Source organism: Lonchura striata, chromosome 18 (assembly GCF_046129695.1).
Source record: "Lonchura striata isolate bLonStr1 chromosome 18, bLonStr1.mat, whole genome shotgun sequence".
Classification (NCBI taxonomy): domain Eukaryota; kingdom Metazoa; phylum Chordata; class Aves; order Passeriformes; family Estrildidae; genus Lonchura; species Lonchura striata.
The window spans coordinates 13,447,839-13,466,716 of NC_134620.1; the positions used below are offsets into that span (position 1 = coordinate 13,447,839).

At 50.7% G+C, this 18,878-nt stretch overlaps 1 protein-coding gene across 13 annotated transcripts in view; it reads right to left on the minus strand.

Moving 5' to 3' along the window:
• The window catches only part of NCOR2 (nuclear receptor corepressor 2), a 228,066-nt gene that overhangs the window by 105,069 nt on the left and 104,119 nt on the right, over positions 1-18,878 (minus strand). For all 13 annotated transcript variants that reach the window (XM_021532792.3, XM_077787267.1, XM_021532799.2 and 10 more), the window contains exons 5-6: positions 11,054-11,233; positions 5,788-5,901 (exon numbers count right to left, since the gene is read on the minus strand). In XM_021532792.3, coding sequence (XP_021388467.1) covers positions 5,788-5,901; positions 11,054-11,233 — 294 coding nt within the window. The remainder of the gene's footprint in view (positions 1-5,787; positions 5,902-11,053; positions 11,234-18,878) is intronic.

Below are 18,878 nucleotides of genomic sequence, written 5' to 3' on the forward strand. Positions count from 1 at the left end.
AAAGCAGGACATGGACTTATCTGGTCTGGGTTAATCACAGACAAATCTTCAAAGTCAATACACTTATTGGGAACTCCAGATCCTGAAACAGACACCAGACCTTTAAAAAGCCAAAACAAATGAAAGTTTCCTTAAAACCCAATAAAAAATTTAAATATTCTCAATGACTGCAGAGTAACTGTTTAAATTTTATCTTTTTTGAAATCTTGTTATTATGCAGAAATGTCAATAGTATCTGAATTCTGGCCTTTCCAGTTTTCCCTTGGACTTTCCAAAAGCCAATTTTGCATCACCAAGCCCAAATGAGGCAGAATAAAAGTTATTAGAAACAAAAGCAAAACAAACAAGGCCCTTTCATCAGCCAAATATGAAAAGCCCCCATCCCAACTACCATGTAAACTAGAATTTGAAAAAAGCCTCACAGATTAAATGCTCAAAAGCACTTTTACTGTTAAGGTCTTATTTACTGCACCATCTCTGTGCTGACAAAGCAGGCCTTTCTCATGTAAATCAGGAGTTCATAGAAAATCAGAGTTCTACAGACATCAAATCCCTGTAAGATCTGAGTCACACGCAGTGTCTGTGAGTAGTTAACTGCAAGATTATATTTTGCAATGCTAAAAAACCTTCATTTGTTTATTCTCTTATTTATGGATGGGGCATTAATGCTTTATGAAGGTATTTGAGGATAAGCGGATAGCTGGGAACGTGCTCTGCACAGACACAACAGCAGCAGGGGACGGAAAAAGTTCCAAACAGTCCTTTGAATTCCAATTTTACAGCATAATGCTGAATTTATAGATAGATAGCTGTGCCCTTTTGAAGGAACAAGCACCAAGACAGAAAACGAATTAAAATTTAATCTTATTGATTTCCACCAGCTCAATCCCAAGAGCAAGACAGACGCCGCTGCTCCCACCACCAGCGCGGCATCACTCCCAGTTTTTCGGAGCGCTGACAGCGGGGCAGGGATGGGCTCCCGTGGCACCCACAGGGGTGACGTGGGGTCTGGTCCCAGCCCTGGGTGTGCTGTGGTGGGTCACAGCACGAGGTGTCCCTGCCTGGCACGGCGGCGGGGGACCAAGGCACGCCACGTCCTGACGCGACCTCCCCTCGGCGATAAATGAGCGCAGTGTTGCAGAGGAAGCTGACGTGAGCTGGTTTGCAGGGACACGAGCAGGGGAGCTGCTTTGTCTGCTGGCTCTGGTGCACGGCAGGGACCTCCAACCATCAGCATTTGGCTGGCAGAGAGCTGGACACGGGCACCTGTGCGCTCCACATCACCACAGTGATCGGAGAGATGGCACGGGTACCTCCGCGTGCACATCAGCAGGAATTTTTGGGACACATTTTTGACTTGGAGGAGAATTCACCCTGCCAAGCCATAGGTAGCAGCTTCCTCCAGGACACACTGCCAGCCTTGTATCCCAGGAAAGGTACAGAGCAATGCTGCTCTCCTCCCTGGGCTTAGCAAGGGACTTGGAAATTTCCGATTAAAGCACAAAAACACCTTCAAGCCCAGGTATGTTCAATCGATTTCAAGGGAAGGCAGATGCAAGGAATCCCATGAATGCCCAGTGGAATAAAGCTACAGCTAAAAATACACACAGATTATCTGTTCTGGTTATGGGGATTTGAGGTGGAAGAAAGGTAAATTCTATTCATACAATAACACATCCCAGAGCTGCAAATTAAAGTCCTCAAGGAAGCTGTGTCACACAGCCACCACCTCTGAGGTGCCAGACTCAGCAGAGATCAGCTTTCTTCCACAGGGGAGACACTAAAATCACTCACAGAGTTCAATTTAGGAGATCCCCAACATCTCCATCACTCTCAGCCTCTGGATCAACCGAGGCGTCCATCCCAACCTGATTTTCCCAGGTTGTTCTGTGCCACCCTGCCAGCATCCAGCTCCTGGGGAGGAATCCCCGAGCATGCCGCAGCCAAAACTGTCCCCTGAGCTTCCCACAGCATTATTCAAAGACTCTTGGTAATTTTAGCCCCGTTTTCAAACATAATTTTGTTTCTTCAAAGGCTAAACCCACTTTTGAAAATAGGACTCATGCTTCTGACAATGCTGCCCACTATCTGTTCTCAGGTTAGTCCACAGACAGCACCAAAAACGTTAATTTTCCCATTCTCATAAATCCTTTCAGAAATGGTACAGCTGACACTTGGCTCAGATAAACAAATGTGTGTTTTTCTGTGTTATACTGTAAAGATTTCCCAAAAAGTACATTTTCGGGTGCAACCTCACAGCCCGTCTTTGGACGCAAGAGAAAATGGCTTTGGTCAGCAAAAGGCAGGGAAGAAGGTACCTGGATCTTGAATATCAGCTGTTCCTCTGCAATTCAAGTCCCCTAAAAGCTTCCCAAATGCAACCACAGCCTCACAGTCAAGGATTTGACTGCAGTCAAGAGCAGCTTCTCTCCACTCTTTCCCAGCAGAATTTGTACAGTCACCTTTTTTTTTCTGGAAATCAATTACATGTCCAGCAGAGTGTAGCAAGAGGGGGATTACAGGTCACATTTTCCATAATTATCCTCTCTGACACCGAGGAACTTTTCAAATCATTTGCGTTAAGTAGGTCACAAGCAGCGTGATGGGCATTTAGCATCAGAAAACCTGAATTTGGAGAAAATTGGATACAGCCCAGCGCCGCCCTCACCCCAACCCCTCATCCATACCCAGCACGGTGGTGAGAAAAATATATAGACTTCCCTGATGAACCATAAGCTAAAATTAGAAACCATTCACGCCAGCGAAGCCACAGCTATCGCCAAAAGGAAAGTAGGTCAGAGAATGGCTGGCTAACTTGATTTTCCGGCTTTCCTAGCAGCTCTGTCCTCACGTAACCCCTCCTCTCCCAGGGACCATTTTTGGGCTCTCCTTTGTTGGCGTGGCTGCGGGCAGCGTGTGGCCCAGCATGGATGGGCACGGATGGGCACGGATGGGCATGGATAGGCACGGCGCAGACCCGCGGAAAGCCAAGCCCGAGCCAGCAAAGCCCCTCCACGAAGCTGCTGCCTCCCACCTGCTCGGGGGTTGGCACAAGGGCTGGCTTGCTGCCCCTTCCACAGCGCCGCTCTTTAAAGATCGTTTCAGGCTTTGCCAGCACTTCTGGGGTGCTTTCCTTTCTCGCCTCCTCCTGAGGCCTGAATATCCTCTTTTTATTTGCATTTCTTAGCGTGCACTGCCTCCCTCAAGCAAGCCACAAGCCAAGCGATGCGAGTAAATCTGGCTTTCCTTCCCTTTGTGCATGGGCTGGAGCCCTGGCTCAGCCATTACCGACGCTTTTCCCACAAGTAGTCCTCCAGGCAAAAACTTCACTGCTTTTCCACGGCACAGAAGAGGCAGAAAAGCTTAAAATTTGGCTCGGTGATCTTCATGACTCTAAATCAATATATTTCTATCCAGCTTGCAGTCCTTTGCTCCAACCAACTCACCTTGCAATTAATTGTAAAGCTGCAGGTCAGCACAGGAGTGCCTGGGCCTCTCGCACATTTACAGACAGATGGAAACACCTGGAGGATCTGCTGCCATCAAACCCACCCTATCACTCTTTTCCACCACAATCTCAACTGACTCCAACCCCAAGATCCTTCCTCTTCCAGCTTTTCTCCTCCTGGCCCCAAAGGCACAGCAGTCACCACTAAAATGCATCCCCAACATTCAGTACAGGAGAGGCTGAAAGCTGAGCCCGTGAATGTTCTTTAGAAGGGCAATTACATCCTGATTCCCACCCTTGTTACTGGAGCCTCGACAAAGACAACACTCAGCACTCCCTTTCCCCTGCAGCCCCTGCTGTGGTACTGGAAGGGCTCCTTCCACCCCCAGCCATCCCAGCTGGCCAGGGATGCTGCCAGCTCTCTGTTGCCCACAGACAGATCCTGTCCTCTCCGAAGGAGGAACCTGCCTGCAGCCTGCTCTGGTTTCTGTCAAGCCAAAGGGAAGGCTGCTGGTTGGAGTCTCCTGCCCACAGGCGAGCTCTTCACACACGACACGCAAGGGGACTTTACCAGAACAGGGAAGAATCATTGTTTGCCCAGCCCTGGGATAATTCAGACATGAACACAGAGCCAGATTTGAAATGATACAAACACCTGGTGACCTTTGCTTGCTGGGCACCCACCTGGAATGAGTGCACCCATCACGAAGGTCAGTGGTGAAACCCCTGGCACCAAGCTGGCTGAGATGCCCCCAACACTGGCAAAGGGACGCCACCAGCTCTGAGCACTGTGTGTGACAGTGTCCCAGGTCTTATGGCCGTGGACTTTCCAAGAGAAATGTAGAACTCCATGCTTGCCCTCCACAATCTCTGCCATCCCCCATGGGACAGGGCAGAAATGCCAAGTGACCACCCGGAGCGTGGTGAGGCTTGGGGAGCAGATCCTGTCTGCTGTGAGAAGGTGCTGGGAGGGAATGGGTGACCCTCCTGTGGCGTGGGCAGGGACGAGGGGTGACAAAGCAGGACAGGGGGTGGTCAGCAGGACACTCAGCCCTGAGCCAGCTCCAGCTGATGCAGACTGCTGTGATGCAGGCTGTTGGGATGTGATGGCTGAAGTTCACCTTTCCCTCCTGCCTCACCACCATCACCCATTTCTTCCCCTTGTAATGCAGTTCAGCTACACAAGAGTGTCCAAGGAGGATGGGGCTCAAATGAACAGGAATAAAATTGAGAACTCTGTTTTTTTTTGTCCCTCCCCCTCCCACAGGAGGCACAAGCCATCTAGCCCAGGACCCCCAGAGAAGGCACCTGGTGGTGAGAATGGCTTTGAGGAACAGTGGGCACCTGCCCCCAAAGCCCAGTGCCGTGCAGCCAACACCAGCTGGCACTTGCTAATGCTTCAAACACATCGACCTCAGCCTTCACCCACTCACACAACAGACCGTGCCAGCACTGGGTTTCCTACTGCTCAGGGAGAGAAGCAGATGGAAAAAGGAAAACCAGGAAAATTGCACTGCCTGGGAGCGCAGGGTAGGCGATTTTTTTTTTCTTTTTAGGAGTCAGGCACCTGGATTTCTGCAGCTCCCAGTGAAATCGCAGGCCTCGCAATTCACAATAATTAGCGACTGGTAGTTTTCCTTTTATGCAAAATCATCCTTTTTATCCAACACCTAAATGAAAATGAATATGCTTGATTATCTACCAAAGGGCCCAATTTCTGAGCATCGCTCCAATGCACACAGCAAAATTCAGCTCTCCTCGGGCTGCTAATACAGGCAATGCTGATAAATGAGTGGTCAAGGCAGAGATCCAGAGCAAGGGATGCCAACCTGACCTTTGTTAATGCTATTTACAGCATCAAATATCCACAAATCCAGCCATGGCTGCATCCACATCCTTGCTGCTCCAGCCTAGGGGGCTTAGGGACAGCCAGGAAAGCTCACAGCTGGCCTGCCAGTTATTAGAGCAGCACAGATGTCACCCTCCATCTATGCAGCCCACCCACCATGTCAAAGCCCACCCCCTGAGGCAGCTTTCAAGCTGCTTCACTCCTCGGGGAGAGGATGAAGCAAACTGTTTAACAGAGAGGAGTCTGAAGCATCTCTTGAATGCTTCATCTCTAAGGCTGATCACAGGAAACCCCCCGGGCAGGTTCTTCAGAAGACATTAGTGCTCATCTGCACCATTCTGACAGGGCTCCATCTATCCCTCTCCCACAGCCTCCACCCCAAAGGTAACACCCAGGAAAACCCCCAGCTGATCCTTACCAACCTCCCCATCCCTGTTCACGCTGACAGGGCACAATCACACATTTGTCCTCCCATCATTTCCAGACTCACCCTGTTCTCGTCGTAGATGATCTGCACCAAGCTGCGATGTTTGGACTCGATAGGAGGGGGAGAGATGGGTTTTTCAGGCTCTGGTGGTTTGGCTGCTTCTTCCTCCAACTGTTGCTGTGGAAGGAGAAGGGGGAGGAGGAGGGTGAGTCACAGCAAGAAACGCAGCCGTCCCTGTCCACACGAGACTCTCTGCGGTGCCTTGACCGAGGTAGAAACCACCACAGCAGGAGATTTCCTGCGAGACAGGGGCTGGGGAGGGCTGGGGAGAGGGAGGAGAGCTCGCAGCAGCCCCAGCCACGCAGCGCTGGCTGCCCCAGGCTCGTGGGTCGGCGTGGTTTAGGTGTGCAGGATGAGGACCTGCCTCAAAGGAGCCTCCTGGAACGGGCCTGGGGCTAGAAATAACAATTTTACTGGGAAAACTGAAATGAAACCACAGCTCCAGCCTGGCTCCGTGCTGCTACCTGCCCCTGGAGCTGCTGCTGCGTGCAGGGAGAGGTGGAGGAGCCAGGGCTGATGAGCAAGGCTGCTCTCCACCCTCAGCTTCACCTTCCAACGGAGTGGTTGCAGGACATGCCTTGGGATGACTGTGCTCGATTCAGTGACTCGTGCTCCAGCCATCCCTGCACTTTGCAATATCACCTGGCCAGCAGCTAAACCTGACACTCCACCTGCAGCTCCGGGAGGTGGGAGGAGACATCCCAGCCCTTCCCGTCAGTTTGAGGAACTGCTGAGCTGAAAGAGGAAATCACAGATTCCTCCAGGCTCCTCCTGGGCCAGCCTGTGAGGAGGGAGAGCGGCAGCTGCGGGGCAGCACAGGCACGGGAGAGGGAGCGGCTGTCAAAAAACGCTGAGGATTTCAGGATTTTTTCCCTGCTAGGCTCCGAATCTCCAAATCTGTTTTTGTTTTTTGTTTTTTTCCCCTGCAGCTAAAGCATTCCCTGTTGAAGCATGAGGAAAATCGAGTGAGTCTTGTACTAGGAAGAAAATGCACCTGGGACTTGGCTTGCACCAGAGCACAGCGCTGGCTTCCCAGAGACAGTGGTGGCTGGTGGCCTGAGAAGAAGGTGAATCTATTCCTCCCCATCATCTCTGCTCCTGCTGATGACACCTTTAGCACACCAGGGCAGGAGGAGGATGCACTTGGGATGAAGCCAAGAGAGCACTTAAGCACCCAGACAGGTCGAATGGCTTGGCTGAGAAAACTCACACTCCTAAAATTGTGTTTCAATGAATGAAGCACCCCATGCTGTGGACTCCACCTCTCCACAGGTGGATATCTCTCCCCAAAGAGGGAGAAGCAGCAGTACAGGGAACGCCAAGATACAGCCAAAAAAGCTGCTGTGGCTGGCCAGAGTGGGGAGCAGGCTCTGGCAGTGCAGGAGAGCCTGTGTCCCATAAATTGGCATCACCACCACGAGTGAGAACAGCCAGGAACTGCCCAGCTTGAGCCACCTGCACCCTGGAAGAGGATGAACCTTTCCCAGCCCTGCAGGGATCTGTCCCTTCCTGCCTGCAAACAGCCACACCACGGTGGCACACTGAAGGTTCCAACCAAGGAACAGCCCTCAGCCCTCTGCTCTTCTCAGCCATGGCCACAGCTCAGGTGGCCCAAACCACAGGACAGGGGACGAGAGCTCCTCGAGAAGCCACTGCTGAAACTGTGGGCTGCACTTCCAGGACCTGCCAGCTCTTCCCTGGTGTCTTCCTAATGCACCCTATCACACATCCTCACTCCCATGGGATAAACTCCAAAGAACAAGCCAGAAAAAAGGATCAGATACATCTACTTCTCTTGGGGAAAATATTTGTGTTTAAAAAAAAAAAAGTCAGCGCATCCAAAGCTTGGCTGTATCGTTCTGGAAACCCACAAAAATTCTGCCAAGTGGTTGGGTGTGTAGCAAGGGATTTCAGACGAGAGGGTTTGATGGCCTATCAGGAAACGAAAGTTTGCCACTAAGTGGAGGCTCATTAAAAACAGCTCATTAGAAGAAAAAATACAAATCTAATTATAGCTGAAATACAGTAGAGAATTAAACTACTTGCTGTGGTGTGGCACTGTATGGATATTAAAGGGGTAAGGATGTGAGGAGGGGCTGGAGGCAGCACACCTGACTGCAGCCTCGACTGCAACTCCTGGGAGCCGTGGGAAATGGCAAAGCAAAATAGGTCAGGGTTCCCAGACAGAGACAAAATGGATTTCTTAAAGGTCTGCCACAAAAGCCAGGCTGGAACTGTGACCTTTAGAGGGAGAGAGCGACATGAGGGATGAGTGCTGACGGCTGCACACTCCCTCCCTCTCTCCACCCAGCAGTGGCTGCCCAAGACCTCCCTCCTCTCCCCAAAGGAAGACAGGGCAGCAGTGCTGAAGGGATGCAAGATGCCACCATTAGCCACAGCTCTGGCTCCTACAGAGGAGGCTGTGGCTAGTGGCTCCCCAAGCCAACCCATCCCAAGTGAAGAGGTGCTCCCTCCAGGAAAGAGACCCTTTGGCTGGACCACATGCTCCAGAGGGACACTGCAGGCTGCAGCGCTGGTGGGAGGTGGGTGATGGTTCAGGAAGGCTCCATCCCTGCAGGCACCAGCTCCTGTGCTGCAGACACCTGCCCGAGGAAGCCAAGGTTGTCACACACGCACCTGCCTGCTGTCACCTGGGCACCGGGATGCTCCACCTGCCCGGGGCAGAGCAGAGCCTCCAGCCACAGGGCAGCTCTGAAAACCACTCTCAGAGAGAACACGGGCAACTCAACCCGATGGAAGGGGAAGCCCTGGAGCTCTTCCACCCAGCCGGCTCCACCTCCATCACCAGGTGGGAGTGTTGTACTCCCGGAGAGCCCTTGGCAGAGCTCAGCGCCCGGGGAGGCTCCGGCGCCGCTGCAGAGAACAGCCCAGCAGTTTATTTCTCTCTCCTTCAGATCCCCGGTGCCGCTGCCAGGAATAAATGCATAAGGATTATCCTTCCCTGTCAGGGAGAGGGGGAGCGAGGATTGAAGCGCATATGGCGCATGAATGAGCGGGGGATGGCTGACGGAGGTGGCCTCCTGCCAGGGGTGTGCAGGGTTTGGGGAAGGTTTCTCAGCTTGCTGAAGACGTTTGATTCTTGCAAAGGCCAGGCAGAGCCTTCCCTGCCATTTCTGGAACAACCAGAAAGAGAGAGATGGTGGATTGTGGTCAGTTGGGATTTTTTTTTTTTTTTTTTTTTTGCACAGCCTTTCCGTACAAGTGTATTTAATTACCCTGAGAAGGCCTCCCAAAGACAGAGGGGAAAAGCATTAGGATATTCTGGCTGCATACAAGTTCTCCCCTGCTCCACTGATGTTCCTGCAGGAGCAGGATCTGTTCCAGGCTCATTGCTTTCCCTCACTCGTGCTCCTGCACTGACAGCTCAGATGCACAGATGCACAAAACGTTCCTGGAGCATCTCAGACAGGACCCCCTGCTCCCAAAACACTTCTTCCCAGATGTGCTAGCTCTGCTGGAGGACTGGGATGGGGAAGGCTCCAGCCAGAGGGGGAAGGAGGCCGTAGTGGGGGGTGTCAGTTTTGTTACCGTATAACTTTGCCACCACATGCCAAAAATTTTTTTTAAAAATATAATAAAAGGAAGGGAGGCGACACTTTTACTGCCAACAGCCACTTTCACCTTCTTCCCCATTTAACAGAGCATTTTTGTGGGCAGGAAGAATCATAAAATTTGTTCATAGGGAAGAAACAAAGCAACTGAGCATCCAACAATAAAAACCTCATTTCCTCATGGAAGGACAGCTTGATTTTAAGGGCGAAGAGCAAATGCTGCTCCTGTCAGTATCAGCTTCTCAGCATCTCTGAAAAGCCAGGCAGTGGATCATCAGAGCTGCCAAGACAGGGACCTTCCATGCCCTTCCCACTTGGGAAGCCCTTTTCCAGAGCAGGAAATGACTGTGGTTTGCATCTCTTTCCTCAAATGTGAGTAAAAAAAGATGGACCAGCAGCCAGATGTCTCCTCCCAGGTGGGAGAGGACACCAACATTCTGTTTGAGTTTCCTACGAGGGAGAGGGGAAGGGCAGCCTTCACCCCAAAACCAGCAAGAGGAACCTCTGTGGTTTCCAGATGCTCCTCTGGGCCCCGTGAGCTGGCACACAGGGCTGCTGCCTCACGCCCCCAGCACAGCTGCTTCTGCTCAGACACCTCTGCAGATATGAAGCAACACACACAAAAAAAGGGTCCTTCACATTAATTAAGCTGTACTGTTCGAAAACAAAATGAAAACATCCCTGCTTCGTCTTGCAGGACAGAAAGGAACTGTGTTTGGTATGGGAAAACACAGATCTCATGGGGAAGAGCAAGTGCATGCTCATTCTAAGGAGCTTCAACCAACAGCTCAAGTAGAGGTTTTGCTCCATTCCCAAATTCCTCCTGTAGCTTGGGAAAGGTCATTTCTCTTTGGCAGTTTGGGATCAGCAGCCATCAGGGAGTTCAGAAACTCATCCCAAGCAAAGAAAAAAAAACATAAAAAAAGAGGCAGAGAAGTGATTTGCTTTAAAAAGTGAAAGCCCTTAAGTCTGTGGGGTTTTTTCACAGATGTCCCTGAAGGTTTTGTCATATTAATCTTTTAATGGGTTTATAATAATTATGTACAGGCCAACACCAAGTGGGCCATCCTTTTGCTGGGGAGTGCTCCTGTGCAGGGTGAAGCTGCAGCCAGGAAGATCAGATTCAAATCCCTGCTCAAGCACAGCCCTGACTGGAGCTGGATCAGATGCTGCTCAAGGCTGCAGAGCTGGAAAGCTCCAGAGAAAGAGGTCTGGCTGCACTGAAAGGGCCATTTGGTCATTGCAGCAATGTTTAAACGGCCCAGCACTGAATGCTGGCAGCAACAAAAGCACTGGGGAGAGACAATTGCTGGAAAGGAAAAAGAAAAGACCTTCTGCTACGCTGGGCTGTCCAGATGACTCGGACAACCCAGGCTGTGCTTCCAGCTCTGCTGCTCACCACTTGCATATCCACTGCCAAGGCACTGAGGACACATTTTTCTCTCTTTTAGGTTCTCTGACGTGCAAAGAGCTACGAGCTGGGTTTCCAAAGCTCTCTCCCTTATCTTGTGACTACCAGCTCCAGACTGCAGGCACAGCAGCCACCACCATGTCACAGCAGGGAGCAGGGACACAGATGATCCTGGTGCACTGGCACGGCCACTTCCCCTCTTGTGGCCATGCAGGGGCCAGGACAGGGCTTGTGACAGCATGCAGAAGCAAGGACACGTGCTCCCCTCCAGACCACAGCCTCTCACCTGCTTCTTCTTCAGCTTGGAGATCTGCTGCTCCACCATGGTGATCTCACGGTCCACGCGGTCCATGTTCTGGATGAGCTCCTCCTTGGAGAGCCGGGCGGGCAGCAGGTCCAGCTCGGCGTCAGCGTGGGCAGGGCTCACGGGCGACACGGGCTCCAGCTTGCCGGGCAGGCCACGGTCCTGGGAAGCACAAAACAACCAGATCAACTCTCTCCCAGGAGACTCTGGATCCTTCTCTCATCCTCCCACAGCTCCCTGGCCCACTCCCAGCCTTCTGAGATGCACAAAACCCTCAAAAAAAACCTGCTAGACTAGGGAGTACCAGCTGTCAGATCACATCACCACAGTGCTCCACAACCTCCAGCATCTCCCAAGAGAAGCAGGTTATTCTCCCAGGAACACGAAGGCAGCTCTTCCTCCTGACAAAGCCTCAGAGGCTCACACCACCTTGAGTGCTGCTGATTTTCTTACAGGATCAATAAACCCATCCATATTCAGGAACTCCCAGCAGCACTGCCCCTTCAGAGGGCTCAAGGCTACACCTTCTCTCAAGGCAAAAATGAGACACCACGAGCACATCCTCCTTGGACAGTGCCACAGAGACAAGGGCAGCATGAGCCACGCTGAGGGAGAAGGGGCTAGCAGGGAGCCCCTGGGAGGAAAGAGGGCTCCTAGCTCCTTCATGGCCAGCTTTCTCCATCTCTTCCTAAACCCTGAGGATACTCTGAGTGTTGGATGTTGAATGCATCCATCCAAATACGGAGAAAAAGGGGATAGGTGAGCCAAGATAAAAACAGACCAAACCAACGTTTTTCAAATTGCAGGTGAAAAGGCCCTCAGCTCAACAAGACCCTTCAAGTCGGAGACTGGAGAGATCAGCAAAACCTCTGTGGCCATGACAGGGAGCAGCTCTAACAGCCCAGGGCTGAGGGCAGAGGGAAACACACCAAAACATTCAGCTCTGCCCCAAATAGTTGTGATGCCAGGAGCACCCCACAGCCACGCTGCCTCCCCTGCCTCACCCTTCCCCTCTGCAGCTCCCAGCAAAGCAGCCACTCCTGCCCCCACAAGCTGCATGAGCCTGCCCACCATGGATCAGCACACCTGGGATGGAGCAGCTGCTTAGCAGCCACTGGCCACACAGATGGGATCACAGCACCACCAGCCTACCCTGACCCAGGCCATTCCCCTTTGGCAGCCACCCAGAGCCTTAATTAAAAGTTTATCTATTCATTTGCTTAGTGAGTGGGTGGATTTCCTTTCCTGGAGGGGGAGAAGAGGAGCAGTGGCTCTGCTGGTAACCCTAAACCCCTGCCAGGCTGGGCAGCCAGCACAGTGCAGCTGCTGGGAGGGGAGGGGAGGGATGGGGGAGGCAAACAAGGCAAGAAGTTCACACAACTCTGCCACCTTCACTTGATTGCAGCAGCCCCGCAGAAAGGCAGCATTGTTCTGTGCTGAGCATCCTCCCCTCCGTGCTGACACCTGTGAAAGGCCAGGGCTGAGCCTCTGCCACCATGGGGCTGGAAGGTGGCTTGTGGAGCCCTCTGTGCTCCCCCATCCAACAGACTCGTGGCTCTCTGGGTTACTCACCAGCCTGATGCTGAACGTGGTGAGTGTGCAGGTACCACCCAGCACTGCTCAGCACCTCAACAGCATCTGCTGTGAGGTCTCCACCCCATATCCCTGCTGGGTGCAGCCTGGAGGCACCAACGCCCTTCCCATTCTGCCACCAAGGGACAGAAAGCAAAGGAGCCCCCCAAAACCCCACTCTCACTGTCCTGCCTCAGCCCCAGGAGCACAAAGGCACCAGAAAGGCTAAGCTGGCTGTATCCAGCATCCATTCAGAAGAGAAGCTAGAAGAACAGGAGAGCTTTCTGGAGAATCCTGAAGAGAAGATCCTGTCTTGTTCTGTTTTCCCAGCATTAGACATCAAAAATGGTCAGTCAGCTGCCACGGGAAGGCTTTGTGTTCTCCACAACTGGGGTTTTTGTTGTGGTTTTGGTTTTTTTTTCAAGTCAAGAGGAGCAGGACAACCACAAGAAGCAAAAGATAAATTAGCTGTTTATGAAATCTTGTTCAGATTAAGGCACAGGAAGGGGAAGTGGCAGTGGCTTGTAGGTGGGTAGGTTTTTATAAAGGAAAGAAAGCTACCTGCCAAAAATGCAGGAGAGAAAAGCTCCTCACTGTGCACACAAAAAAAAATTATATTTTCTCTTGTTTACCAACGTGCAGGACAGGGCATCTTTAAACTCCTACTTGGAACAAAACACCTTGGAAACCTTGTTCCTGATACATTTTTATCTTTTTACCTTGTGGAATCTGAAGCAAAAGAGCAGCAAAGCTGAGTAAGGGAAACAGCTGCAAGTCACAGCACAAACATCATCATCATCTGGTATTAGGAGATGATTACAGCAATAGAGAGAGGCAATGTCCTTGGACCTCACACACTGGGCAGTGTCACGTCACAAGCACCTCTCAAAATCAACAAAATTACAGGCAGCAAAAAGAAGGAAAAACCAAAACTAAAGGCAAAAAAAAAAAAAAAATCTTGTCTGTGCAGTGCTGACATCCAAAAAGCAGAGCTTTATATAAGGCATAAAGAACCCCTTATAAATCACAAAAGTGGGTTGAAAAGAGGTGTGCAAAGACCAGAGTCTGCTCAGAGCACGGGGAAGACCCCAATGGTCAGAGATATTTCAACTAGTACTCTGCTTCCTACAGCTCTCAAGAAACCCTCAAAATATATTCCCCTGCTCTAGACAATGTCATACCCTGAGCAAGTGCAGTGTGAAATGTGAAATTCTCCTTATTAACGTGAAGTCACAGACTTCCCAACCAGCAAGAGCCAGGAGAGGTGGAATAAATCTGCTGGAGGGAAGAAAACAATTACTGCATTACTCAAGTTGATATTTTCTCAGTAATTATACTGTTTCCATGTGATTTGTTTTTACACATGGCTAACAGCTACTGCAGCTCCTGTTTATCCCTGGCCTTTTTTTGTGATTTATATGATAACAAGGGTGGGTGTGAGGGGGGCAGAGGCTGCACAAACCTCCCCGCAGCAAGAGGAGGTGCTGGCACTGAAGAAAACAATTATCACTGAGGAGGTTGTCAAAGAGCAAGGCCAGACTTTGGGGTGGGTTTCTTCTACATGCTTAGGAATAAAAATTCCCAACGCAGCTAACGGAGCAAGCCTGCTATTCACTATCAAGCAGCAATTTCAAATACGTGCAAGAAAGATAGGAAGGAAAAGGATAAGCCAAGTGCCTACTGATGCCTTGAAGAGCAAATAAATCTCAAGGTAAAATTGATGTCCCTGCCTTCAGACACACCAACATCTGAAAATGACTTTGGGAACCCCAAGCGTGGTCCCAGGACACACTGGAACCTGCACCAGCCCATCTCTACCTGCTTATTTTGCATTACTGACCCAGCTTGTGATGCTCACAGAGAAGTCGTGTGAGGTGGAGGGATTTAAAAGGGTATCTGTGCCCCACTTCAACCTACAGCTGGATGCAGCCCAGCCTTGCTGAAGGGTCATTTTTTCAGCTGCTTCCCACCCTCAAGAGACAGCAGATTGCTAGCTCTGCTCCATCTACACCTAACTCTTGCTGCAAAGTGCATTTTGACCTTGCTGATCCCTCGACTGCATCAGCTGCCTCTTCAAAACTCCCCAGTGGAGCTTCCAAACTCCACAGCCTGCCAGTGTGTCCCAGGAGAACAGAGCTGCTTGCCTGGATGAGCCTCAGGATCTCCAGCACGGCACACGGTGTTTGCCCTACATAGCATCCTCACTAAGCTCAGGTCTCTCTCTGCCTCTCTAATCCAGATCATTCGTGATGTTCCCCCAAGCCCAGGACAGAGATTTAGGGATGCCAACATCATCTCTTCCACAGTCTGTTCACTTTCTAATTATCAGCCAGCAGCAGCATTTGCTGCTGGAGCACCAGGAGGGATTAAGAGGTGTTATCTTCAACTCCTGCCCACTCACACATCTCCTGTCCTCACGGGCTGGAGGAGGATAGGGCCACTCAATTTGCGCTCAAATCCATTCCCAAAAAAACCCCACATGAACTTGTGACCAGGGGATCTCCTTGTGGGGATGCCTCCACCACCTGAGCCTCTCATGGCAGCACTGAGCCAGTGAACATTTCAGCCCTGCACCAGCCAAACCCCCTCCCAAACCCCCATCCCAGTGGGGCTGTGGCAGCTCATCCTCCCTGCTCTGGAGCCCAGGGATGAGGATGAGCAGCACCACTCTGAGCAGACCCTGAGCCCCCAGGGCTTCCCTGCCATGAGAACCAAGCAGGAAAGCAACACCTTGCTCCTCCACCCATCAGGTTTTAGGTAAAAACACGTATATAAAACTCCTAAGAGAGCCAAATACAGACTATAGGAATTTGGGTTTTTAGTTGGAAAAGTGTCCAACACATTCTGATATATCTTAAGCCCCAGGGTGACAGCACTGACAGAGGGAAAAAGTCATGGAGCTGAAAACTAATGTTTCCTTTCCCCAGGGAGGTGCATGAGTACAAAAAGTCAGGGAGTCGGAGCACTGAAAAGCACATCGAGTTACTGCAATTCTTTTGTTCGTGGCCATCTGCTGTGCTAAGGCTCTTTCTGCAGCCTGGCCCTTCAAACGAGGTTTTAATTCTTCAATACTGCTGGGCTCTTGCTGGGCTGCATCCCCAGGTCTCCAAGGGCTGCCGAAGCAGGATGGAGACGTGAGCGTGCTCTGGGAGCACCTGGGGTGCTGCTCACCAGCCAGGGGTGTTCCCCTGCAAGGACAAGCAGTGGAACACCAGTGGAACACCCTGCTGGATGCTCCCCAGGGATGCCAGGTGTGGGACCAAGGCATCCTCCACCTCCTCCCTCCATCCCCACTCTCCACGTGAAAACCAGAAATCGCTTTCACTGGATGAAAGCTACGTGCTCCCATGGGAATTCATGAAGCTGGAGACCGAGGAGCTGTCTGAAAACAAAGCCAAGGGGTTTTGTTGGTTTTTTTTAAATTTAATTTATTTTTTAAAATAAATCTGACTTTACGAGCAGGCCCACGAAATTCCTTTCCTCTGTAATCCAGCTGAATTCCACGCAGACAGAGCAAGAAAACATCCCAACAATTTCTAAAGCTTGCACGAAAGTAGGTCAAAAAACTTCCCCAATGTTTCAACAGCTTGAAGCAATTTAATTGCAAAACCAGTCCCAAATGCTGACCCCTCCCTCCCTGCCTCTCCTCCCCGGCAGATTTACGAGGGTGGTAAAACCTTGCCAGCAGAGCCTCGGTTAAATGCAGTAACCAAAGCCTGGTATCTGTCTCAAAACTTGCTCGTGCTCTCAAGAGCTGTTCCAGTGAACAGATGCTGCCTCTGGATCTCAGCACTGCAGAATTCTACAAAATGAATACAAAATTAATTCGACAATTAATACAAAATTAATTAATTTTGTATTAATTATAGAATTGTAGAATTCAGAACTGTAGAATTCTGCAGAATTCCACAGCAGCATCACCAACCTGGGCTCACGGACTCGGAGGCAGCCTAAAATAACGGGTCAGATCCCAAAACCCTGACTCAGAAAAACTCCCACAGCCGCCCAAGGCATTACCCAACAAATGGATGCTGTGCCTTTCATTCCCTTCCTGCCTTTCCCCATTAGTGGATAATAATTGCACTGAATGCGAACGTTCCCCACTGATTTACAGGAGTGATGAATTCTCACCTACCCATCTACTCATTACAACGAGGAGCTAATTGCTCCACCTCTCATTAAGAATTCCACAACACTGCCTATTCTGCATCCCTAGATTTTCAGCTGACCTTAAGTTTGTTCAAACAGTAACTGTCTGAGCTGAAATTTTCCAAGCTGAATATCGGCTTTAGGCATTTTGTATATTTTTTTTTTCCTAAGCAGGGAATTTCAGCCAAAACAACTCTGTCACTTCCAAGAACAAGTTTACAAGAAAATATGCCTTTCTGCAACATTTAGAAAGATTCTGGGAACCTTTTCTTTGAGCATCTTCAGTATAATTGATACATCTGGTAAGACTCTCTGCCAGTGATTTTTGCCTTTTGTTAACTGAAAAAGTGTCCAAGTCAAAGGAAAAAAAGAATTAATAAAAATCTCATCTTGGCGTTGGCCTTAGGGGAATGACTTGGAGCTGAGCAGGCAAGCAGAGTGAAGTCTGGTTCTGGGAAGATGCAGGGAAGGTTTTTCACTTCTGCAAAGGGAAGGAAAAGGCTGAGATGCAAGGACCGTGCTGGCACATGTGGAGCATTCCAGGCCAACAGCAAGTGCTCCAAAAGAGCTGTGAATAAATGCAAGATTTGGGCAGGTACAGCAAGGCTGAGCCCACCCAGCAGATGACAAGGATGGAGCAGTGACCTGCTCAGGACAAGGCACGGGGCAGAGGGGCAGCTACAGCAAACACAGGGTCCTGCTGCTTCCAGCACACAAGTTAAACTTGGCAGAGCAGCTCACAGAGCATCTTCTCTCTTCCACTCCTCCATCTGCAACTTTAATGCTCTTTCTGTAATTTGTTCGGCCAGCAGCCACCCGTGCTGACACCGCACACACGAGCTCGTGTTTGAAGCCTCTTAAAAAGGACCAAACTGTAAAAAACGCCTCCGATTGCACGAGGTGCTGAAGCAGGGAGGGAAATGTGTAATTGCCCAATTTGGCACTCAGCCTGGCTGCAGAACCACATTTTAAAGGTAATGGGGAGCTCATGGCTCCTCCTTGCTGGGGCTCAAACCTCCCTTGCACTCCCTGGGGCCAGGAATCTCTGAATCATCACCAGAGGCTGGTTTTGCATTTTTACTCCTGCCTGCTGCTCAGGGAGCATCTTTAGGGAGGCAGGGAGGGTCCCCTGCCTGGGGGTGCAGGCACAATCCCCAAAGCAACAAACCTCAGGGGAACAACCACTCACTCCATGCCTTTAAAAGCTTCAGCCCCCAATTTTTTCTGTGGGTTTTTTTTTTTTTTTAAGACCACTCATCCTCTTTCAATTTTCACATGCAGAAAAGCAAGTTCTGAGTCTTTCCAGCATGTCAGCAGGCAGGGATGAAGCATCAAGGTCCATGTTAACCCCAACAGGCAAGGTCCCTCTGAGAGAAGATGCTGGAATAGTCCCTGCCAAATCCCAGCTGTCCATCAAGCAGGTAGAAAGTCCCCCAGGCCTAGGTACCATGTGAAAAGCAAGCTCAAGTGTTGTAAAAAAGTCTTCTGCAGAATAAAAAATCATTTTTATACCCATGCAATACTCCAGTGAACAGCACAAATGCCATTGCACTGCTGGGACAGGGCCTACATCCACACCCATCAGTCCTGCAGAGCAGGGCACTACATCCCCTCACATCTGCTCTCTGCTGAGCATCCCGACAACAAAATACAATTTCACACCAAGTGGAAAAGCTACCTCAGCCAAAAAAGGAAAGGGGCAACCAGTCAGCAGGACTGCAGCCACTGCAGCATCACATCTGGGACACCAGAGCCCCGTTTGGATGGCTGGGAAGGGCAGCACAGAGCTCCAGAGCATGGATGTGGCAGCAAACCTCCTGCTCCTCTGCTCCCAGGAGCTCCACAGAGTGGATGTGGCAGCAAACCTCCTGCTCCTCTGCTCCCAGGAGCTCCAGAGCACAGACATGGCAGCAAACCTCCTCCTCCTCCTCCTCTCTCCCAGGTGGGCTGTGCCCCAGGAAGCTCCAGCTCATTCACTGGGTGATGCCAGGTGCATCCTCCAGCACATGGGCAAAGATGGGGGGGGAGGAGGGAAAATCCACCACGGCAGCTTCTCCAAACCTCACAGATTTAAAAATAAAAAATT